At 44.6% G+C, this 25,256-nt stretch overlaps 1 protein-coding gene across 7 annotated transcripts in view; it reads left to right on the top strand.

Moving 5' to 3' along the window:
* The window catches only part of hspg2 (heparan sulfate proteoglycan 2), a 536,580-nt gene extending 520,506 nt beyond the window's left edge, over window positions 1-16,074 (top strand). For 6 of the 7 annotated variants that reach the window (XM_080181505.1, XM_080181501.1, XM_080181504.1 and 3 more), the window contains 5 exons: window positions 201-279; window positions 3,506-3,576; window positions 7,893-7,976; window positions 10,420-10,523; window positions 12,255-15,173. In XM_080181505.1, the coding sequence (XP_080037631.1) occupies window positions 201-279; window positions 3,506-3,576; window positions 7,893-7,976; window positions 10,420-10,523; window positions 12,255-12,427 (511 nt within the window). In that variant the 3' untranslated portion in view covers window positions 12,428-15,173. Of the gene's footprint in view, window positions 1-200; window positions 280-3,505; window positions 3,577-7,892; window positions 7,977-10,419; window positions 10,524-12,254; window positions 15,174-15,912 lie in introns of those variants that run through there. The other variant, XM_080181499.1, reaches the window with a different exon arrangement.
* The last annotated feature ends 9,182 nt before the right edge of the window (window positions 16,075-25,256 follow it).

Below are 25,256 nucleotides of genomic sequence, written 5' to 3'. Positions count from 1 at the left end.
TATTGTCTAGGCCTCAAGGCACATTCCAGCCCCACCTTCCAACAAGAGTGCCCACTCCTCTTTCACGCATGGCCACCGACATCATCCACCTTATTAAAACGGAGGTTTTTCTTCACTTTTGGGTGCGTTGGGCCAGTACTGTGACTATCGAGACCATTTGTATTCCTGTATTCAAAAACTCTGCTGTTGAATTTTCGCAGTTCTCCAACTGCTCCTGAAACCATTGAAATGGAGGTTCAAACAACATCGCTTGATGGAATCCTGCTCTGGCAGGGGGTGGTAAGTGTCCTGACAAATTAGCATAAAAATCTGTGTTTCGTTGAAGATCTTTGAAGTATTGTACAAGGAAGAGGGAAAATTGCCTCTATCTGGTCTGTGTAACTTCAGAATGGAGATGATCTTTGCATAACAAGGTGTCAGCTTCCCACGCTGAAATTTGGAGTCTGATTTCAGTCTCATGGCAGCCGCTCAGGTTCCTGAGGGTGAGAATACTAACTTCACAACGTGAATGCCCTTTACCAGCACTCCTTGTGGGCCAGGCGGGGTGGGAACTTCCAAACAGCCTCTCGGTCATGGTGTCAGCCTTTGTCTTGTTGACTGTTGCCTCTACCCCATCTCCCTATCTGCAGCTGGGCCTGGGCGGCATGCTAGCAGGGTGGTTAGCACTGCTGCTTCACAGCTCTAGGGTCCTGGGTTCGATTCCCAGCTCGAGTCACTGTCTGTGTGGAGTTTGCACGTTCTCCTCGTGTCTGCGTGGGTTTCCTCCGGGTACTCTAGGTGTGTGTGTACATAGATCCCTGAAAGTTGGGAATCAAGTAGATAAGGTTGTCAAGAAGGCGTACGGTGTCTTGGCGTTTATTGGTAGGGGGATTGAATTTAGGAGTCGCAGTGTAATGTTGCAACTGTACACTACTCTAGTGCGGCCGCACTTGGAGTACTGTGTGCAGTTCTGGTCCCCGCATTACAAGAAGGATGTGGAGGCGTTGGAGAGGGTGCAGAGGAGGTTTACTAGGATGTTGCCTGGTATGGTGGGGAGGTCCTATGAGGAGAGACTGAGGGATCTAGGGTTGTTTTCGTTGGAAAGAAGGCGGCTAAGAGGGGATCTTATTGAAACATATAAGATGATTAGAGGTTTAGATAGGGTGGATAGTGATAGCCTTTTTCCTCGGATGGAGAAAGCTAGCACGAGGGGGCATGGCTTTAAATTAAGGGGGGGTAGCTACAGGACGGATGTCAGGGGTAGGTTCTTTACCCAGCGGGTGGTGAGGGATTGGAATGCCCTGCCTGCTGCAGTTGTAAATGCGTCTAGTTTGGGGGCGTTTAAGAGATCTCTGGATAGGTTTATGGATGAAAAGGGATTGGTATAGGCTAGTGGGTCATTGTTTTTGTAACTGGTCGGCGCAACATCGTGGGCCGAAGGGCCTGTTCTGCGCTGTAGTGTTCTATGTTCTATGTTCTATGTTCTACTCTGGTTTCCTCCCACAGTCCAAAGATGTGCGGGTTAGGTTGATTGGCCATGCTAAAATGGCCCTTTAGTGTCCTGAGATGCGTAGGTTAGAGGGATTAGTGGGTATAATATGTAGGGATATGGGGGTAGGGCCTGGGTGGGATTGTGTTCGGTGCAGACTCGATGGGCCGAAGGGCCTCTTTGTGCACTGTAGGGTTCTATGATAATTGATGGGGTTCTATGGAAATGGCCCCCTCTTGGCTTCTTGCTGCTGGCTTTCCCACCCGGAAATAAGACCGGGTAACAGAGAGAAAAATTAGAATGTGGCAATTCCTAGGGCAGGCACTGAAACGCTCAGGAGCGTGGTATCACCGCTGGTGTCTCAGGAAGGTTAGATGAAGATGAATATTCCTTCACGTTGATGAATGTGCAAGACAAAATGCTACAGTGATTCACAATGACTGTTTTACGGGAAGCATTAATGACAGGACAGGATTTGAAACAGTGATTGGATTCAAGCTCAGGGGAACAAACAGTGGAGTGACATTCGATTACAAGGATCGTGTAGGGACAGCGCAGACCTGATGAATTTAATGGCCTCTGTCCCATCCGTAACATCCCATGATTCTATCAGCTCCCAGACATCACCTGCATTGTTCCTTTTTAGCTCATGGATTATTAAATATAACAAAGGTTATAACAAAGACCCAGAAGGAAAATGGGAACTAGGAATACTGGACTAAGAACCTAAGAAATAGGAGCAGGAGTAGGCCATCTAGCCCTTCGAGCCTGCCCCGCCATTCAATAAGATCATGGCTGATCTGAAGTGGATCAGTTCCACTTACCTGCCCTCTCCCCATAACCCTTAATTCCCTTGCCTATCAGAAACCTATCTACCTGTGACTTAAATATATTCAGCGAGGTAGCCTCCACCACTTCAACGGGCAGAGAATTCCAGAGATTCACCACCCTTTGAGTGAAGAAGTTCCTCCTCAACTCTGATCTAAACTGCCCCCCCCCCCCCGCAACTTGAGGCTGTGCCCCCTAGTCCTGCTATCCTTTCTAAGCGGGAAGAATCTCTCTACCTCCAGCCTATCCATCCCTTTCATTATCTGACCTGCTTCTTTTCCTTCTGGAAAATCCAGATCAACTAAAAGCAGCAGAACGGGCACGACGATTTGACCATTCAGGGAATAGCAGCAACCCAGCGTAAATATTTACGCACATTGAAGTGTAACATGTCACCAAAACAAGCTGTGGTCACCCACACCCCCTCCCCACCTGCACCCCAATATTCCCCCAACACCGCCCCCCCCAACAGAACAAGACGTATCAGTCAATCTCCCATGACATCGTGCACACAGAGTCTCAATCCGATGAAGTGGGATCCTTGGACCAGGTGTATCTATGAAATGCAGCCCATTCTACAGTCACGCACCCTGTCCTTATTTATACATAATACTTTGATATTGCATTATTATTTGTAGTCAAGTAGCCAAGAGTTGTTGGAGTACGGGAGTTTGTCTGCAGTGCAGGCTGCGAAGCTGGGAGGTAGAGAACTGAGGCGTTTTGGTGCCACTGCTGGTCTGTAATTACTGAATGACACAAGTTTGCATAAATGCCAATGTCAGATGTTGCAGTAGGAAAAGAGAGAGAAGCATGACAAAAATATTACAACGGAAGAGATTTTAATGTACGTTTGTACAAAATCAGATAACGCCCAAATTATAATCTATGCAGGAGTTTTTTTCGAACCATTTTAATTTTTGTTGTTTGATATTATATGAGTCCTTGTCACTGTTCACAATTTCTGGTATTTTTATTTTCTACATACATGCCGATATTCAGTTGAGGTTTTTGCAGTCGAATATCTCACCAAGAGAGGAACGTCTGTTGTTATAAGTGAGGAGGATAACAGATTTGAGAGTTCCAATGAGATGTGATGCTTTTTTTTCTCTTGCACACTCAGCTGTTTTTCTCTTGCATACACAGGTGAATGTTCCAGCTTGCTTCCTTTAGTTTTATTTTTGTCAGCAGCAGATTTTCTTGTGTTTGCAGAAACAGGGAGAAAACGGACGAGGAAAGGACTTTGTCGCTCTTGGATTGCAAAATGGTCACGTGCTGTTCAGGTAAGGGCAAGCGAGGTGTGATATGGTTCAACAAAGAAAATCTCATTCATTCACCCAGGACCCAAAAAAGTTCTTCCATTTATCTAACACTTAGGACCATAGTGCAATACATATTGTGTAACTTAGGATTTGCTTTTTGTTTCCACTTTCCATGTTGCAGTGTGACCTCAGACTTTTGTATCATTTTTCTAATGGAAGAAGGTGGAAGAGAGAATGTCCGGGGTGCATGGGGTCCGTAATTATGCTGGCTGCTTTACTGAGGACATTTTTAGCTCCATACTTCCACTATGCCCATCCCATTGTAGTTTAAGTTCATTTATTTGTGTCACAAGTAGGCTTGCAATAACACTGCAGTGACGTTATACTGCTAACCTTCTGTCCTTTACCTCATATTTTGTGTCATTGTGTGATTTTTAACTTGCTAAATTCAGCAGTAATGGCCTCAAAATGTGGTCAGTAGTCTTATCCCCCCACTTAAAGCCAAAACTACTCCCCCAAAACTCTTCTTACCAAGCAAACTATCCTGACTCAGGTGAGTGGCCCTTTCATATACAAATCAGGTTCGAATGACATGCATCAGATTCCAGTCACCATTGCAGGATAGAAATAGTGGAGCTCAATGAACATTTTCACTGTAAGAAGCCTCATAACACCAGGTTAAAGTCCAAATTTATTTGATAGCAAACCCACAAGCTTTCGGAAACAGCGTTCCTTTGTCAGGTGTGTGGAAAGTTTCCACGCACTTGACGAAGGAACAGTGTTTCCGAAAACTTGTGGGTTTACTATCAAATAGACTTGTTGGACTTTAACCTGGTGTTGTGAGACTTCTTACTGTGTTTACCCCAGTCCAACGCCGGCATCTCCACGTCATAACGTTTTCGCTGATGTAGATCTGAGGACAATTTTCATTGGTCCTTGTGGGGCTGTGAAGTGTAAGTATGCTCCCTAGACTCCCCAACTACCCTCCCCTCCCTACGCATCCCAGTTCTGTCCCCGATGTACCTTGATGGCCAGACTGAAATGGAACGTGGCAAGTTGCACCAGAATGGCTCTTTGAAGTGAGTAATCACATGTTTAGTTAAACGAGGCCTTGGCATCAAAAAGGTTCCAATGTCTTCACTGCCACAACAGACAAGTTGCTGGAATATTCCACCCGTCGGCCACCCAGAAGGTTTAAGGCCAACCCTAGAGATTTCCAGTAGGGTCCACTGGATAGGAGCGTATCCTTTCTCACCTGAGGTACTGAGTCAATAATAATAAGACCATCCACTGTCTCCCTGGGATGACTAAAATCATCACAGACTGGTCCCACTCAGTCACTCTCTGAGGCTTCAGGGGGACACTCTGTCCCATTGACTCTTTTCACTTCAAAGAAAAGGACCAACATGCTCATGATACGACAGATAATTTGGATCAATTTAGAAAGAAGCAAAGAACTTGCATTCACATAGCCACTGACATCATCTCCGTACATCCCGAAGTACATTACTCTAGAACCATAGAACATTACAGCACAGAAACAGGCCTTTTGGCCCTTCTTGTCTGTGCTGAACCATTTTTTGCCTAGTCCCACTGACCTGCACCTGGAACATATCCCTCCACACACCTCTCGTCCCCTGTCCAAGTTTTTCTTAAATGTTAAAAGTGACCCCGCATTTACCACTTCATCTTCCAGCTCATTCCACACTCCCACCACTCTGAGTGAAGAAGCCCTCCCCCCAATATTCCCTTTAAACTTTTCCCCCTTCACCCTTAACCCATCTCCTCTGTTTTATTTTTCTCCCCTAGCCTCAGTGGAAAAAGCCTGCTTGCATTCACTCTATCTATACCCTTCAAAATCTTATACACCTCTATCAAATCTGCCCTCATTCTTCTACGCTCCAGGGAATAAAGTCCTAACCTATTCAACCTTTCTCTGTAACTCAGCTTCTCAAGTCCTGGCAACATCCTTGTAGGCTCTCTCTGCACTCTTTTCAACTTTATTAATATCCTACCTGTAATTAGGTGACCAAAACTGTACACAATACTCTAAATTCAGCCTCACCAATGTCTTATACAATCTCACCATAACATTCCAACTCTCAAACTTAATACTTCCATTTATAAAGGCCAGTGTACCAAAAGCACTCTTTACGACCCTATCTACCTGTGACACCACTTTTAGGGAATTATGTATCTGTATTCCCAGATCCCTCTGTTCTACTGCACTCTTCAGTGTCCTACCATTTACCCTGTACGTTCTACCTTGGTTTGTCCTTCCAAAGTGCAATACCTCACACTTGACTGCATTAAACTCCATCTGCCATTTTTCAGCCCATTTTTCTAGTTGGTCCAAATCCCTCTGCAAGCTTTGAAAACCTTCCCCACTGTCCACTACACCTCCAATCTTTGTATCATCAGCAAATTTGCTGATCCAATTTACCAAATTATCATCCAGATCATCGATATAGACGACAAACAACAATGGACCCAACACCGATCCCTGCGGCACACCACTAGTCACAGGCCTCCACTCAGAGAAGCAATCCTCCACTACCACTCGCTGGCTTCTTCCATTGAGCCAGTGTCTAATCCAACTTACTACCTCTCCATATATACCTAGCGACTGAACCTTCCTAAGTAACCTACTTGTACAATACAAAAAAGTGTGGTTGTTGTTGTAACGTAGGACACAGCAGCCAGTTTGTACACAGCAAACAGCCGTGAACAATGCGATCGTGACCAGATAATGTGCTTACCAATGTTGTTTGAGGGATAATTATTGCCCACGCCATCAAGGAGAATAACCCTGATTTTCTTCAACCACTATGACATGTTTAGTGTCCACCTGAGAGGACAGATGGGGTCACAGTCTAACACCTCATCCAGAAGATAGTGCAACACCCCCTCAGTAATAACTAGAGTGTAAGATTGGATTCTGTTCCCATGATTGTTCCTGATACGGAGCCTTCACCTCACACAACTCGGGCAATATTCTTCACACTGAGCGATCTGCATGTACGATAGATTCCTGGATGGGGCACTGCAGGTGACAGATCCAAAGTCATTTTCAAACCTGCAACAGAGTTTGCAATGGGAGATCTGTCAAATATTTGGGGATGAATGAGCAAGGAGAGGTTGGGAAGGATGAATGGACTTCAATACCTGTAATTATCCTTTAATTTCATGTCTCTTAAAATAATGGGTTAATCTTGCCCATGAGAAGGATGAACAAGGGTAAAATGCTTTAGCGTTAAAACTGTTTCTGCTATCATACAATGGCTTGTTTTTCTGCTCTCATTTTCAATTAAGCTGTACTCCAAATTACTTATGGAAACAAACATAATTGATGAAAATGGTGTCATGGCTCGATCGCCGTGCACTCAGAGTGGTACAATATCATCCAAAACACCCAGTCAATGACAATGCCCCTTTCGTGAAGTCAAGCTCCCCTTGCGTTTAGGAGCTCACAGGAGATCTAACCAAAGTCTTAAAGGGATTCTACAGGGTGGATTCAGGAAGATTGTTCTCTCTAGTGGAGGAATCCAGAACAAGGGGCTGTAATCTTAACATTATATCCAGTACGTTTTGGATTGAAATCACTGTGGGTAGTGGGAATCTAGGAAGCCTGGGGTGCAGTGGGCAGTGTCACTGCCTGTTAGCCAGAAGCTCTGGCTTCAAGTCTGTCGCTAGGATTAGATGGTTAAGGAAGGTGCGTTTATAACATGGGCGGACAGGTGAAATATCAACCTGAAAATCCTTCCAACACACCAGAGGCAGGCAGAGAGATTCCCGGTTAACCATGAAAGAGCCTCTACCATCATTATTTATAGACCTAGACCAGAACACGCACGTGTATGTTCCCATAGCAACTCTGAACCCTTTGTGGAGTCGCTTGGCTCAGTTGGCTGGATGATTGGGTGTGGATCAGGTGAGTGCCAACAGCCTGCGGCTCAATCCCCTTTCTGGCTGGGATGTACCTGGGAGATGTGTCTTGCTGGAAGTCATGGATCAGATCTGACTTTGGACAGAGAACTCGGGAGAAAAGTGGAAATCTGGAATTCTCTCCACAAGGGCTGACGATGTTGGACTAACTGAAGTTTTCGAGACTAGGATTGATAGAGTTTTGTTAAGTAAGGGTCTCAGGAGCTACAAGACGTAGCCAGCTTGAGGTGCAAATCAGTTATGGTCTAATTGCATGGCTCGAGGACCAAATATCCTTCCCCTCTTTCCGTCCATATTCAGTATTAATGATATATCTCAGAATTGTGACACAGATTCTTCTCTAACTTATTTTTTGATACAATTCTTTGCATGTTTTGTTTTTGTCCATGCAGTTACCAGCTGGGAAGCGGTGAAGCCAATATCCTATCAGAAGATCCAATTAATGATGGGGAATGGCACAGAATAACCGCTGTGCGGTAAGGAAATAGAAACCACTTCTAGTGATAATATGTATGATAACATGTGGTTGGAGTATTCACCCAGAGATACGTACTAATGCTTCAGAGATATCTTCTCGAGGCAATTAGGGATGTACAGTAAGTGCTAGCCTCTCAGCTATAATCACATCCTATGAGTGAATTTTTAAAATCAACACTATCTATTACCGTCAGCCATCGATATCTGTAGATTAAACCAACAATCTGAAAAATGAAGCAGAGATGTTAGGCAGGAAACTGAGCGATATCCAGTACAAGGGGGTGCCCTGCTCCAACTGCAGTGGCCAGCACCCACCAGACACAAAAGCTTGTTTTGCACATGGTAAAAAGTGCAGCAAATGGAATTTGCTCAATGCTACAGATCCAAACCACAGCAGCTTTCCTCTGTCATCAGTAGCAGTTTGATCCACTAGAGGTCAGAGCATCAGTAAGAATTAATTGAAATTTACCCAAAACAGTGAAGCTACAGAGCCTCCAACAACTCGCTATTGCAACAGTATTGGCACCTTACAGGAAAGAGTGAGATCTTCACCACTCTCAACATAATCACTGGGAATGCTCGACTTAAAGCCTGGTGCCCACTGTTACATCTCATGCCACCGGGTGTCCCAACCAAACAGGGAAGATGTAGACCAAGGGGGCACATGAGAACGTGATGATGTGGCTACACAAGGGCAACACCGTGGTTAGCACTGCTATCTCACAGCGCCAAGGACCCGGATTGAATTCCGGCCTCCGGGTGACCGTCTGTGTGGAGTTTGCACGTTCTCCCTGTATCTGCGTGGGTTTCCACCAGGTGCCCCGGTTTCCTCCCACAATCCAAAAATGTGTGGGTTAGGTTGATTGGCCATGCTAAATTGCCCCTTAGTATCAGGGGGATGAGCAGGGTAAATACATGGGGTTACAGGGGTAGGGCCTGGGTTGGATAGTTGTTGGAGCAGTGGGCCAAATGGCCTCCTTCTGCACTGTAGGGATTCTATGATAAGAGGTTATGTGACAGGAGGATTGGTGTTACCCCGGGATGTTGGACAGAATACAAGTACTGTATGTACCTGTTGAGATGAGCAATAAACTACCTTTATTAAAAGTCTTTGATATCAGTGAGTGAAGGAACACACAACATTCTACATTCTGAAAAAAATTCAGCAATGATCTTCATTCAGAACTCTCTTATTGTTTTCCCTTTGAATCTGAGATCTTTGAACCTTACAGCAAATTGAAATGATTTCAGAGTGAGTTTAAATACTTCTCATAATTCATAGAGCTCGGTCGAGTTATATTTAACTAACAGGAAACAAAGAGTGGGGGTAAATGGGTGCTTTTCTAGTCGGCAATCAGTGACTAGTGGTGTGTCTCAAGGATCAGTATTGGGACCGCAATTGTTTACGATTTACATAGATGATTTGGATGTGGGGACCAAGTATGTCAAAATTCACAGATGACACTAAGATGGGTGGCAAAGCAAAGTGTGCAGAGGATGCTGAAAGTCTGCAAAGGAATATAGATAGTCTAAATGAGTGGGCGAGGGTCTGAAAGATGGAGTACATTGTTGGTAAATGTGAGATCATCCATTTTGGTCGAAATAACAGCAAAATGGACTACTATTTAAATGGTAAAAAAATTGTAGTGTGCTGCTGTGCAGAGGGACCTGGGTGTCCTTGTGCAAGAATCACAAGGAGTTGGTTTGCAAGTGCAGCAGGTAATGAAGACGGCAAATGGAATTTTGTCCTTCATTGCTAGAGGGATGCTGTTTAAAAACAGGGAGATTATGTTACAGCTGTATAAGGTGCTGGTGAGGCCACGCCTGGAGTACCGAGTACAGTTTTGGTCTCCTTACTTGAGAAAGGATATACTGGCACTGGAGGGGGTGCAGAGGAGATTCACTAGGCTGATTCCGGAGTTGAGAGGGTTGGCTTATGAGGAGAGACTGAGTAGACTGGGGCTATACTCATTGGAATTCAGAAGAATAAGGGGAGATCTTATAGAAATATATAAAATTATGAAGGGAATAGATAAGATAGAAGCAGGGAAGTTGTTTCCACTGGCGGGTGAAACTAGAACGAGGGGGCATGGCCTCAAAATAAGGGGAAGCAGATTTAGGACTGAGTTGAGGAGGAACTTCTTCACCCAAAGGGTTGTGAATCTGTGGAATTCCCTGGCCAGTGAAGCAGTTAAGGCTCCCGCATTGAATGTTTTTAAGGCAAGGATAGATTCATTTTTGAACAGTAAAGTAATTTCGGGTTACAGTGAGCGGGCGGATAAGTGGAGCTGAGTCCAAGATCGGCTATGATCTTATTGAACGGCAGAGAGCAGACTCGAGGGGCCAGATGGCCAACTCCTGCTCCTAGTTCTTCTGTTCTTATTATGTTCTATATGGGAAATAGGCGTCTGTTCGGAATCTAAGTAACGTTTCTCTCCACAGAGAAGGAAAATCGGGATATATCCAAGTGGATGGTGAAGAGATTGTGAGGGGTGAATCTAAAGGAGATAAGGTGATGGTCAACACGAGGGGAAGCGTCTACTTGGGTGAGTCTGCATTTTCTTGAGGTTGTTTTCATCAGTTCAACTTATTTTGTGCCAAATAAAACGTGGAATTGTGACCGGATCACTTCGCTTTCCCAATCCCAGCAGGAGGTGTCATATAAACAGAGAGAAAGGAAAGCTTCTCTTTGCCAAAACTCAGCACGTCTCAAAGTTCTTAACAGGCAATTAATTACCTCGGAAATGTTGTTGCTGTTGCAGTAAGACGAAAAGCAGTGGAGCCATGTTGTACACAGCAAGATCCCAGAAACAGCCATGCCACTAATGACACGTTGGCGGAGACGTTAATTGACCAGGACGTCAGGGAGAAACCCCTGTTCTTTAAATGGCGCCAACAAATTGCTTATGCCCATGTTTAAGTTTATTTATTAGTGTCGCAAGTGGGCTTACATTAACACCGCAATGAAGTTACTGTGAAAATCTGCCAGTTGCCGCACTCTGGCACCTGTTCGGGTACTCTGAGGGAGAATTTGCAATGCAGCACGTCCTTTGGAAACCAGAGAACACGCAGACTCCACGCAGTCAGTGATCCAAGTTGAGGATTGTACCCAGGTCCCTGACGCTGTGAGGCAGCAGTGCTAACCACTGTGCCACCGTGCTGCCCACGGTGGGAGGGCAGACGGGACCTTGGCCTCCTCTGAGAGGCTGCGCCTCCATTAGTGCAAGGCCCCGTCCGTATTGCACTGAAGATGCACAGAGAACATGGGATTAAGTTTACAGTACGGGGCTTGAACCCACTATCTTCTAAATCCCAGTCACTAGTAGCAGCTCTGAGCTCCAGCTGACACCTCTAGCCTCATTCGAACTTCTGCCTCCAATTCTGACTTCTTACATATCCCCAATTTGAATTTCTCCGCCATTGTTGTCCATACCTTCAGCCACTGGACTGTTGAGCTCCTTTCCTACTCCTCCCTCCTCTTGACTTCTCTTGACATTCCTCAGAGCTTAGCTTTGGGTCATTTTGTCTGTGTATCTCCTTGTGTAGCCCCATGTCAAAGTTTGTCTGAGAACACCTCTGTGAAGGGTCTTTTGGGTGCTTTACTATGTCAAAGGTGAGCTATGTGACAGTTATTAATAAGAGAAGCTACAATATTGTTGACTACCTTGAATTTCTGAATCATTTTATTGGTTTGATTTTAATTAATGGACCACCGCTTGTGGCATGCTCCGATCCCATGCCTAGAATCGGTGCAGCAAAACTCTTCTCCGTTTCTCCACAGGTCCACCTTGTTGTCCAGCGAGGGGCATACACGCGGTGGGTCGTGCGAGGGCTGCTCTTGGATGTTTCGAGAGTAGCCTAGTGCTTCACGTTGTTGGTGTACGCTTAAACTGGACCAGATGCTGGGCAACATGACAGCTCAGTGACTATCACTGTTTGCTGTGCAGATACATGGATTTGGGTCGGTGTCTGTGGGAGTTTGCGCATTCTCCCCGTGCTTGCGTGAGTTTCCTCCGGGTGCTCCGGTTTCCTCCCACACCCCAAAGATGTGCTGTTAGGCTGATTGGTGTAACAAATTGTCCCTAAATTATTCTCCCCTCAGTCTGGTTTCCAATGTGGGTACCATAAGCACAGACACGGATCAAGGGTGGAAGAGGAAAAGGACATTGTTAAAATGGCGGCACGGGCTCGTTGGGCAGAAGGGCCTGTTTCCCGTGCTGTGTTGTTCTTTGTTTTCCTGCCCTGATTTAATTTTTTTTTCCCCTTTCTGTTGCCAGGTGGTGCTCCAGACATTACGCCCTTTACAGGGGGGAAATTTACATCAGGAATTACTGGCTGCATCAGGAAAGTGATCCTTGTAAATAAGAGACCCAACCAACACCATGTCCAGCCAGTCGACCTGCGGGTTCACGCTGAGGGAGGGGTAAACGCTCGGGAGTGTTCATCATAGACATTCTGACTCACCGCAGGCAAAGTAGAGACTTCTGGAGAAGGTGCTTTGCTGCTATTAAATTGGATTGTTTTGTGTTCCTTAATGCAGTCCTCGTTAACCAAAAAAAAAGCAAATCATCACAATGTCATCCAATTGTAGTCCGTGAATGAAGGGTTTCCTCAACTTGGATTGGTTTATTTTGTACCTACAACAGCCATATAAGAACACTAGCATTATCCTTTGAGGCGGATGATCCTATGGATTTAGATTTCTCTAGCACTGAAGTTTGGAATGTTAGTGAACAAGAACAGCTAGGAATCAGTCTTCTACCTTTGCCTCTGGATTCTAGTACTGTGTTTCAAGGCACTCTGGCCTGGTTGCTATCTCCTTGAAATGAACCAGGCCCCACTCAATCATCACTTTGTCTTTACAACAACAAAAAAAGGTTCACAAGCTCTATACCGAAAGGTTTATTACTGAAGTTTCGGTGGGCTGGCCACTATAGGAGCTCTGTAATTGAATAAAATATCTGGGTTGGGTACCGTACAGGAAAATGACAGGGGTTTCTAACAATTTTTCTTCTCTCAGACTGGCAGCCATTTTCTGTGCACGTACACTGAGTTCTTACCCATTGTTTAACACACAATGAAGTCCAGAGTTATGCTTAAACCTGAATCTGGAACATACGCCCTGTGTGTTGGTGTAAAACACCACGTCTTCAAATGTCAGAAAGGTTATTGGACTTCATACTCACAAGGACGGCCATTGAGTAAGATGCATTAGTTGAGGTTTGAGATCCTTGGGTTAGTTGGACAGAAGACATTAATATCATAAGGAAAAGGAAAAGAAAGCGCAGTCAGGATTGATCTGAACGCTCACATTTTTAGTGGTGTAGTGGTTATGTCACTAGACGACCAAGCCAGGGATTGGGAGTTCAAATCTCAACAGAAAAAAATTGGGGAATTGAAGTTGTTACATTTGGGTTGACAAAAACGCAAACAGTCCACTGCATGACTCCAGCCCCCCTGCTACGTGGTTCTCTCTTAGTGCCCTCAGGGGAACTACGGATGGGCAATAAATGCCAGCCTCGCCTACAGCGCCCACATCTCGAGAATGATCTTTACTTGCACAAAACTCAGTCCTTCCTGCCTCGTTCTCCTGTGTGCCTCGAAAGGAAAGCTTCTGTTCCAGATGAATTTATCTTGAGTTCAGGAAATGCCAAAGTTTAAATCAATGAAGGAACAACGGTCTTCAGGAATATTTAACTGCTGTTTACAAATGCGCAATTTGCCACGTCAAAACTCACGAAGGTATGATTTAGACATTGTGAAAGATTTGATATGAAGTCATTGATGGTTCCATGAAGGCAATGCCACTTTAAGCTTGCGAGCAGAATCTCCATCAATGTGCGGATTGTTCTTTATCTCATCGTGCGGTGAATGGATTTCCCAAGGATGCAAATATTCATGAAAATGAATATTTTATTCTTCCACTGCTGTGTTGGCAGATTGGTGTAAATCTAACCTGAAGGTGAGATTACCTCGAACTCCCGACACGCTCTCCTCATCATTTGCTTTAAGGATTTGAGCGTTGCTGCTTATCAAACAGGGTAAAGCTCAAGGGAGACTTATTATGTGGGGTGATCCAACCTTCTGGAGGGTAGTTCTACCCCTGAGCTGCTGGTAACGCAGTCATACACGTGGCTTCATTGAAATACTAAGAGAGCTGGTGTGCAGTACACAAGCCACAGAAAATGGAACAGCCGGTGAGATTCAAAGACATTGAGCCTTAGAACCAAAGACATAGCTTCGCTCCTGTCCTGGTCTTTAAGTTCAGGCGCGAGTATACTTACTGTTTGATGAAGGATTGAGAGTTTTATTTTGAAACCTAAAACACTATTTGCAGTTCCGAAACTTCCAAGCATTATTCAGAATTGATTTATTAATTAAGCTTGTGAACCTTTTGTGGGAAAAAAAATATTTGCTGGACATATCTATATATATATATATATCCAATACAAATACTTTTTAAAAAAAAGAAAACAAACCAGAACACCCTTGCGTAGTTAATCCTTTATTAGAACTACTGACATCTGTCTCCAAGCATAGCCAGGGCAATCTCACACACACACACAAAGCGTATGTTAGTGCTCTTAACATTTAACTATGCATTTTAATGATATGTACCACATCCTTGAACGTGATTGTAATATTTGATCATTTCCTGTGTTTTTTTTAACCAAAGACATTTTCTTCCGTCAATTGCAGTATTAAAGAAACCTGATTCCTCAGTTAGTGAATCAGTATTTCAGCTAGCTATCCCTCAGTATGTTAGTATTAAATTGAACAGGTTTGAGACATGCCTTCGATTTTTTTTTTGTGTGTATCTATAAAGCCATAAAAAAAAGTAACAATCTTACCCTTACTTTGTTGAATGGAATAATTTATAATGGCTTCATTTTTCATCACATCGTTCTTTGTTCGGTAGATGCTCATGGCTCCATGTTAGAAAGTTGCAGTACTGAATTTTCATTCTGGTTTAGGAGGCTATTAGGAAACTGCCACTGGTCGATACAATCATTTTCAAATAGACACTGGCACTGTGGACTACTAGAATAACCTGGAATCTAAGTTCCCCTTTCACGGTTTCTTCAACGTACGTCGTAGTGGCTAATCCACTTTTCATTCTGCAAACTGTCCTGGGCACAGGTTCCTTTCCTCTCTCTAGTTAAGTTAGTGGGGGTGAACGGGATTGGAGAAGGTGGTGGGGGGGGAGTGAGGGCGGAAGAGGTTAAAAATAAAACGATACGCACCCTAGGTTAAAGGCGTGCTCCAAAGATGGAGAGAAGCCTTTTTCTTTTCCTTGGCAATCAGAGGTCTGCACGTTGTACTGGCTGGTTCCAGAGTGAAGACAGCAACATAATACACAACTGCTGGCTATCGTGCTTTCCCATTGTTACATCCCCCGGAAGGAGCCATGTATTGTTACGTGGGTATTTAGAATGTGTCCGTGAAACGTTTTTATGCATTTTGTGTTTGCCATATTTTATTAATTTTGATTTCCTGGTGCCAATGTGGTCAAATAAACGGAGTGAAGCAGCCAGTCATGCGATTCAGGATCTGATGATCGGCCTGGTTTAATCCTATCTAGTGCTACAATAAGATAAGAGTGTGTGATACTTGAGATAACGTTTCCACACTTGGTCCTTGTTGAATGCTGTACAATGACTTTGTATTTTTCAGCTTATTTCTGTACATCGATTAAGCCGATACAAAGCTCCAAAATAGATTGCTACCTTGTCATTGTTATTGTTTAATGCGGAAATGGGAACATTTGGCACCAGTGGTTCCCCCCCCAAGTCCATACAAGAGAAACATTCACCCTCATACCCATTGCAATCTTCTAACAATCCTGTTAGCATATTCTGTGTGTTGTATTAGCCCACTAAAGATTTCTGAAGGATATACAGTATTTTTATGTAAAAATATATAAATCTTTTACAGGCGTTAACCTTTTGACACCAAGAATGACATGACAGCCTTGCAATGTCAGTTGTTAAACAACACTGCAGTCCATGTGGAGGTGACTGAATGACTTGGGCGATGGGAAGTAAGGATATGACTGAATTAATAAAAGAGGCATCTGGATGCTGACTTTTAAAAATATTTTCAAGTTTAATTGGAGTAAACCCCGTTTTTGATTTTTTTTTAGACTTCAATCTCTCTGAATCATATAATGGGCAACCCACCATCTTATGATGGTCAAATTGCCAAGATATTTAATCCTTCTAGGTTCACCCAAAATAGGGGCCATCATTGTGTTTCACTAGTTCAGAGACCTGGATTCCAAGCTCTTATTTTAGCTCCCTTCCCCTGGCCACACACGCTCTTTAACTAACAGAGGCTCGAAAGATCCTCTCTCTGCAAATCTGCCAGAAAATACGTGGCCTGATTTGCCATTGGATCTTCTGCATTTGCTGGATGAAGGACTCTGAGAACTGTAATTGAGTTTGAGAGTCCAGGATAGGGCCACCTCCATAGAACCATAGAAACCCTACAGTGCAAAATGAGGCATTCGCCACATTGAATCTGTGCTGACTCTCAGAAGGACTATCTTACCCAGGCCCATCCCCAGAACCCTACGCATTTGCCAGAGATAATCCATCTAACTTTCACATCTTTGGACACTGAGTAATTTAGTACAGCCAATCCGCCTAAACTACATATTTTTGGACACTAACAGGCAATTTAGAATGGTCAATTCACCTACTCTTCACATGTTTAGACATTAAGGGGTAATTTAGCATACCCAATCCATCTAACCTTCAAATCTTTGGACACTAAGAAGCAATTTAGTATGGCCATCCCATTTAACCTGCACATCTTTGGACTTCATGTTGCAAAATTCCAATTAACTTGGCCACACGAGTGAGCATTGACGCTGTCTTGAAGCTTCAAGCACTAAACATTGTAGGCCTTACGATGGGGGGAAATTATGCAGGGATTTTTTTTTAATTGACTTCTTAAAATTTGGCATGTTTAAATCCCATATGTACCCCGCACCCTGTAGTAATTCACTCCGGAGACTCATTTCCTCACTCTCCCTCAATTCCAAAACTGTTGTTAGCTCGATTTTCTTTTTTAACTTTTGTTTTCTCGTGACCTCACTCCAAACCTACCCCGCCTTTCCCTGTGCTTAGTTGCCCTCAACACCCACCTTGATCCTTATGGTCATCTGTTAGCTGGTGTAGCGCCAACAAGTACAGCAGGCCCTCTGGTGGGGGGTAGGGGGGAGGTAGTTACGATTGTAAAATCGTGGCACCATCACAGTCTCAAACCCAGTGCCAGTATGATGAGGTTGCAGAGTCTAAATGCATGGCAAATTTTCCAAATGTACCTTATTACTGTCCTAGTTATCCATGTTCACCTCATCAAATGGGAATGATCCAAGCCAACACACACATATATATGATGCGAAGGAAGAATAGCTCAAAAATGAAAGTTTACTGAAAAAAGTGGCTTAAATTTTGTTCGGGTTTAAGTAGGTCTAAGTTCTGAATTTCCCCAAAAGCAAATTTCACAAGGCAACAATGAAATTACATCCTTTTAAATTGGGTTATATGTCTTCACGTTAGATGCGGTAAACCAATGCCTCTCATGGTCTTGCTCTAGGTGATAACTCTTGTCAAATTGTGCAGGTGACCTTTGGCACCAAAGAGGCACCATAGGAAATGTGTTTTTTTTTAACTTGGTGCCTCTTGATTTACCCATCAGATTAGTTTCTCCCCAGCTTTCTCTACCCTCTGCAACATCCCGAGAGACAGTTCCTTTTCTGTTCACACGTTTTGTGACGGACAAGATTTTTGGTTAGAATTATGTGCCTGCCATGTTACGCCGACACGTGCCAAGACTCATTCCGAAACGATCAGGTCTTTATCCGGTAATTTCCCAAGTCACCTCCCGTTATTTTTTTTCTTCTTTGGACCATCATTTTCAAATCTCCTACCTCAGTCACTGTGACAACAGAGCATAAGAATCTGTACAAGGTGCTGGTGGGCGTGACTGGGTGACACCTGGCAGGTTTTTCAGGCATTCATTCAGTCCGTGGTGTCCCAGTTTAGCCGGTCTCAGTTAGTTATCAGTTGAACAAGGTTTCATTATCGTCGTGTTGCGGGGTGGGTTGGGGGGGGGTGGATGCTGTACATAAACCGAGGGCCCCTGGAAAGGTGCACAGGGTGAGTGGAGCTGGAAGGATGTGATTGGGAAAAAAAAAGCGAATTCACTTTAATGCAGAATGGCATTTTTCTCACAGGGAAATGTTAACGGCCGTTTAAGATAACACATCTGCGCACAGCTGTCACGGGGGGGGGGAGGGGGGGGTTGCGGTTGGGGGTAGCTTACAACAGTCTGGGTGACATAGCCAGGTGAGAAATATAACTGAAACTACAATTCCAGTGGATATTGTGTTGTTTACCAAATCAGAACTGTTTTCAGATATTTTTATTAAAAAAAAATAGTCCTGGCAACTATATATCAAAAATGCCACATCTTTGGTGCTTAAGTAGGTTCCTTGGGATGTGCAAGTGAACCTACTGTTGCTCTCTGTGTTCATTTGCTTTTTATTTAAACAATAAAAGCTTTTTAATTCACTGGAACTGGTGTTACGTCATGGTTATTTTGAAAAAGGGAGAGCCCCAACACTCTCTCCAACTCTGAACAGCACCACCATCACTGAATTTCCCCATCGCCAATACAGTGGTTAGAACATCACAGCGCAGTACAGGCCCTCGATGTTGCGCCAACCAGTGGAACCAATCTACTGACCCTCTAACCTAAGCTATTCCAATGTTATCCATATGCCTATCCACTGACCATTTGAACGCCCTTAAAGTTGGCGAGTCCACAACTGCTGCAGGCAGGGCATTCCACACCCTCTGAGTAAAGAACCTACCTCTGATGTCCGTCCTACAATTACCACCCCTCAATTTAAAGCTGAAAGGGTGTTAGTGGGACTTTAATTATGAACCATTGGTAATATTTTGATATTACTGCGCAGCTTGCCAGCTGATTTCAAAAGACAGTTGAGACTTACTTAGGTCTGGGGTCACGTGTGGGTCAGACCTGGGAAGGATAGTAGGGCTTTCTTCCCCGAAGAAAGACCCAGTCGGAGTTTTGACACAACCTGTCACAACCTCACAATCGTTTTTACTGAGAGCAGCTTTTCAGCTCCAAATGTTTAAAATTCAGTTCAAATCCTCCACCCTCCACGGTGGGAATACTCGTCCTCTGAGCTCTGACTCCTAATCCACCCTGTCGTACCAAACTCAAGACTTTTAAAAAGATACTGCCCTCGGGGAACTGGGAAAAAAAAAACATTCTCAAAAGCTTTCAAGGTATTTTTGTCTACCGGAATGTAGATGCTTCACTACTTCCATTGAAGTCAGCTGCAGGGTCTCGATTTCACGATCGGTGCCTTTATCTGTGGGGCTTTGTTAGATGGGTGCATGTCCGCATTCTTCCTCTTCACTACCTGATTGTCAGGGATTGTCCGTTCATCAATGGTGCAGATATACATTTGAATGCTGGCTGACTCTCCGCACACTAAGCCATGTAGTTTGTTGTCCCAACTGCGGGGGAAACTCCTGCTTAATCAGAGTGCGGCAGGGCAAGTGGGCATGTTTGTTGATAAATGCTTTGTTTGAAAGGCTACTTTCTCTTAACTGAGCCCTTTGTACAATTCCGAGAGTGGATTGAGCTTTGGACTGATGATGAAGTAAAGGTTTTATTCCCGTGAGGAAGAAAGAATTCAGAACTTCACAGCGAAGCAAGCTATTGTCGTGTTAATGCTCGATAACACCGCTTTTTTGTGTTCTCTTTACAATTAAAGAATTCCGTGCCTCCATAGATCCCTTCTGGACCGTGTACGTCATCATAGAATCAGATGAAATCTGCCCCTAACTTCGACCTGTCCTGAAATTGGTTGGTCTTCCTGGTCTCTCCCTTTCATCCTCGTGTGGTCATCCAAGAGCTTTTCGGGATCCGCCGGTAATCACACTGACTTTAATCAGCCAATTGGGGTTGGCCGGCTTGAATACGAGCTCCCTGATTACAGGCCAAATTGGTGGGCCAATCAGGGAGCCCCGTGTTCTGAGCTTAAACAGAATCATAGAACCCTACAGTGCAGAAAGAGGCCCTTCGGCCCATCGAGTCTGTACCGAATGCCCACCCAGGCCCTACCCCCATATCCCTGCATATTATACCCACTAATCCCTCTAACTTATGCATCCCTGGAGACTAAGAGGCAATTCCTTAGCATGGCCAATCAACCTAACCTGCACGTCTTTGGACTGTGGGAGGAAACCCATGCAGACACAAGGAGAATGTGCAAACTCCACACAGACAGTGACCCAAGCCAGGAATCGAACCCAGGATCCTGGAGCTGTGAAGCAGCAGTGCTAACCACTGTGCTACCGTGCTGCCTGGTGTGTCAGTTCCTCTGGCACTCCAGATGTAGACTGCACACTGAGAGCACTCTGTATAGTGTTGTTGGGTCTTGGAAATAAAGGAGTTCTGGTGAAGGGACTTCCATTCCAAAGACTTATTACAACATTGAGCATGAGATTAAGGCTTTGCTCTATGCAGAATGGGAGCCCTAAGCCTATATCTTTGCCCTTCTGCAGCACAGTTTATGCATTCCCCAGCCCACACTATGGATTAGCCTGTTGAATATTTATTCAAACATGGAAGGCTAGCCATTTGTATTAAGAACAACCCTCATACAAGTGCATGTCAATAAGGAGGGCAAAAGTAATAAAAATGTACAATGGCTGCTTTCTGTTGTATGAAGCAATGATGGGTTATATAAACCTTGCATCATAAGATCCCTATAGTGCAGAAGGAGGCCATTTGGCCCATCAAGCTGTATGAACAACAATCCCACCCAGGCCCGATCCCCATAACACCACATATTTACCCTGCTAATCCCCCAGACATTAAGGGGAAATTTAGCATGGCCAATCAACCTAACCCACACATCTTTGGGGTACGAGAGGAAACTGGAGTATCTGGAGGAAACCCACGCAGATATGGGGAGAATGTGCAAATTCATATTTTCATGTCCTGTTTTCCATGAATCCAAAATGTCCCAGTCACTCGTTGGAGTTTAGAAGGATGAGGGGGGATCTTATAGAGACGTATAAGATAATAAAGAGGATAGATAGGGTAGAGGTAGAGAGATTCTTCCCGCTTAGAAAGGATAGCAGGACTAGAGGGCACAGCCTCAAGATGAGGTTGGGGGGGGGTGCAGTTTAGATCAAAGTTGAGGGGGAACTTCTTCACACAAAGGGTGGTGAGTATCTGGAATTCTCTGCCCGTTGAAGTGGTGGAGGCTACCTCGCTAAATATATTTAAGTCACAGGTAGATAGATTTCTGATAGACAGGGGAATTAAGGGTTATGGGGAGAAAGCGGGAAAGTGGAACTGATCCACTTCAGATCAGCCATGATCTTATTGAATGGCGGGGCAGGCTCGCAGGGCTAGATGGCCTACTCCTGCTCCTATTTCTTATGTTCTTATGTACTTCATAACCAATTAAATACATTATTAACTGTAACCACTGTTGTAATATAGACAAACACAACAGCCAATTTACACACAGGACATCCGCATTTAATCCGTTTTAATAGTATTGACTGGCGGATAAATGTTAGCCAAGACATGAGAAGGATTCACCTGCTGTGGAATCATTTATATCCACCTGGGAAGTCAGATGGTGGTCTTGGTTAAAAGGTTACATAAAATACAGCACAGCACAGCACTCCAGGGAGAGAGAGTCAGCCTACACTTTGTGCTTTAGTTTCTGAAGTGAGATGTGAACCTTCAACCTTCTGACTGAGCGACTGTTGTGCTACCACTGATCAGCCTCTCAGAGTAACCTGGGGAGTGGTGCACCCGCTGCATACAATCACTATGTGTAGAATGAACAGAGCCGTATATTGTTTGATAACCAATTGGAAACAGACAGATCTTTCGTTCATTCTGTGTCTTTTTCAGGGTGGACAGTTACTCTAGAAAATCACTGGCAAATTGAGGTGTCACTCCCCGCGTTAGTTCAGAGCTTAAACCTGCCTGGTCTGGTATTGTGCAGTAAATATGGTGCGGCACAGGCCAGGGTTATTTATGAAGGAAATGATCCATGCCGTGCCTCAAATATCCATTGGAATTTCAAGTAAGGAATTAAGTCAGTCGATGAGGGTAAGTGAGTGAATGTAATGGGCTGGAGTCTCTCAGCAATATTGGTTATGTTCCGTTTTTAGATTTTATGGTAGACACTAAAACTCACTGAGCAGATGGCAAATCATCATAGAACCCTACAGTGCAGAAAGAGGCCATTTGGCCCATCGGGTTTGCACCGACCACAATCCCACCCAGACCCTACCCCCATATCCCTGGGCATTTACCCACTAATCCCTCTAACCTTGTTCTTATGATTAGCAGATAATTTACTCCCCTTATATTAAGCATGCTTATAATGTGTTATTTTGATGATATAGGACGGCAAGGTGCCAAAGTGGTTAGTGCCGGTGCCTCATAGTGCCAGGGACCCGGGTTCGATTCCCGGCTTGGGTCAGTATGGAGTCTGCACGTTCTCCCCATGTCTGCGTGGGTTTCCTCCCAGTGCTCCGATTGCCTCTCTCAGTCTGAAGGACATACTGGTTAGGGTGCATCGGCCGTGCTGAATTCTCCCTCGACGTACCCAAACAGGTGCCAGAGTGTGGTGACGAGGGGATTTTTCACAGTAACTTAATTGCAGTGTTAATGTCAGCCTATTTGTGACACTAATAAATAAACAAAAACACATTGAGGGTAATTTTAACCCTCAAGCACAGGTGCATTTTGGGTCTGGTGGAATGTAAAAATGTTGAAAATTCAAGCTGACCCCAGTTTGCCCGTTTCCTGGTTTAATGGAATGGGGTTGGGGTAGACAGCAAAGCAGGCAGCAGGTTGCCATGAATGTGCCAGTGGGTCAGAGGCCACCAGCATGTGAATCCCAATAATGTGATTAGCAATTGCAGGTAACACAAAACTAATACATCGTCTTACTAATAGGAAATACTTTGGGTAGAGAATGGTTCCAGTCAGGGTCGCATTTGGAGTACTGCGTCCAGTTCTGGTCACCTTACTACCAGAAGGACGTGGAGACCCTGGAGAGAGTGCAGAGGAGGTTGACCAGGATGTTGCCTGGTATGGAAGGACTGGGTTATGAGGAAAGATTGAGCAAATTGGGGCTGTTTTCCCTTGAAAGACGGCGACTGAGGGGGGATCTAATAGAGGTGTAAAAGATTATGAAGGGTATAGATAGAGTAAACAGTGGTAAGCTATTTCCTATGTTAGAAACGCACAGTACGAGGGGCCATGGGCTTAGGGTGAGGGGGGAGAGGTATAACACGGATATTAGAGGGAGGTTTTTCACACAGAGGGTAGTGGGGGTATGGAATGCTGTGCCAAGCAATGTGGTGGAGGCAGGCACGCTGGAGTTGTTTAAGAGTTACTTAGACAGGCACATGAGTGGGTTGGAGATGGGAGGATATAGGAGATTGTTTTAAATAAGGTTCAGGGGCATTGGGACGTCCCTGGTTATGTATAAGGATGTGGAATGATACTAATGTTTTTCTCTTTTAATTCACAGGTTTTAAATCGGTCCGCCTTGTTGTCCAACGAGGGGCATACACGCGATGGGTCGTACAAGGGCTGCTCTTGATGTTCGAGAATAGCCTAGTGCTTCACGTCGTTAGTGTGTGCTTAAACTGGACCAGATGCTGGGCAAGACGACAGCTCAGTGACTATCGCTGATTGCTGTGCAGACACATGGATTTGGGCCAGTGTCAATGGGAGTTTGCGCATTCTCCCCGTGCTTCCGTGGGTTTTCTCCAGGTGCTCCGGTTTCCTCCCACATCCCAAAGATGTGCTATTAGGCTGATTGGAGGTAATAAATTGTCCCTAAATTAGTTTTCCCTCAATGTGGAATGCCATAAGCATAGATAAGGGTCATGGGTGGAGGGGGGGGGAGACTGGTAATATTAAAATGGCGGCGCGGGCTCGTTGGGCCGAAGGGCCTGTTTCCCGTGCTGTGTTGTTCTTTGAGACCTAACGTTGGAATGAACACAGGCCGAGGGGAAAGTCAGCCAAATATACAGAGAGAATCTTCACAGGGAAACAATGATATAACTGGCTACCATCTTTTGGAAGCAGAGGAGCAGTATCCATCGAGCAGACTGGAGGTCAGAGTTTAACCAGCAGCCTGTTAGCCAGTGATGGTTAGCAGACCAGAGGTAAGCGTGCAGAGAACCTGCCGTGGAGGCAGTTAAAACTCGTATCTTCGCTGAAACAAGAAATGTTCCCCAGAAAATCGACTCAATCGTATGTATAGTTGTAACTACGCTGGTCTTGACTTATAAATGTACTGCATTAGTTCTGAAAGAGTTCAGATCTTGTAAACAGATTTTGGATCAGAAGGGTAATTCCTACTTAAGTTCTTTAGTAGACTTGTATGTAACTGTCTTAAATTATTATAGTCCTTTTCTTGTATAAGTATCTTTTCTTGACTAATAAATAATCTTTAATAAGTAAATAATCTTTAAATAATCTTTAATTCTCAGTCATGCTAACTGAGCTGGATATTGTTCTCACTGGGTATCATACATTGCTCCTTACATCGTTCCTGTATACAAAACTATACACCAACCTGAACCGCTGTTTCCAAGTTAGGAGACCCTCGTGGTTAATGTCAGCCTGGTTCGTGACGAAGTGTAAGTGGTTTAATGAGGCTGGGAGCCTCAGTTCTTACAAGTTAGAACCTGGCTGAGCAGGACTCTGAGGCCTCAGCAAACTTAACAGCTCAAGGAAGAAGAAGGCAGTGCAAGGGAAGGGTCATTCCCTTTCCAGCACTGCTTGTGAGCCAGAAGTAGGATTGCTTCCTATTAACCCACCTAACTACCCTATCCCCCCCATCAGAACCCTCCTCCACCATCAAGTAACTCCTCCCATCCCATCCAAACTCACACTTTGGGGTCAGGGATCTAACCAGACCCCGTGAAGTCTCATGGCTTCAGGTTAAACATGAGCAAGGAAACCTCTTACTGGTTACCACGTACTGCCCTCCTTATGAATCAGTACTCCTCCAGGTTGAACATGGAGGAAGCACTGAGGGTGGCAAGGGTGTAAAATGTACTCTAGGTGGGGATTCCAGTGTTCACAGCCAAGAGTGGCTCAGCAGCAGCACTACTGATGGAGCTGGTTGGCTCCTAAAGGATATAACAGCTAGACTGGGTCTGCAGCAGGTGGTGAAG

This window comes from Carcharhinus amblyrhynchos, unplaced genomic scaffold (genome assembly GCF_965287045.1).
Source record: "Carcharhinus amblyrhynchos unplaced genomic scaffold, sCarAmb.v2.hapA scaffold_41, whole genome shotgun sequence".
Taxonomy (NCBI): domain Eukaryota; kingdom Metazoa; phylum Chordata; class Chondrichthyes; order Carcharhiniformes; family Carcharhinidae; genus Carcharhinus; species Carcharhinus amblyrhynchos.
The sequence above is the reverse complement of the archived record's forward strand: the minus strand, read 5'-3'. Positions and strand labels throughout refer to the sequence as shown.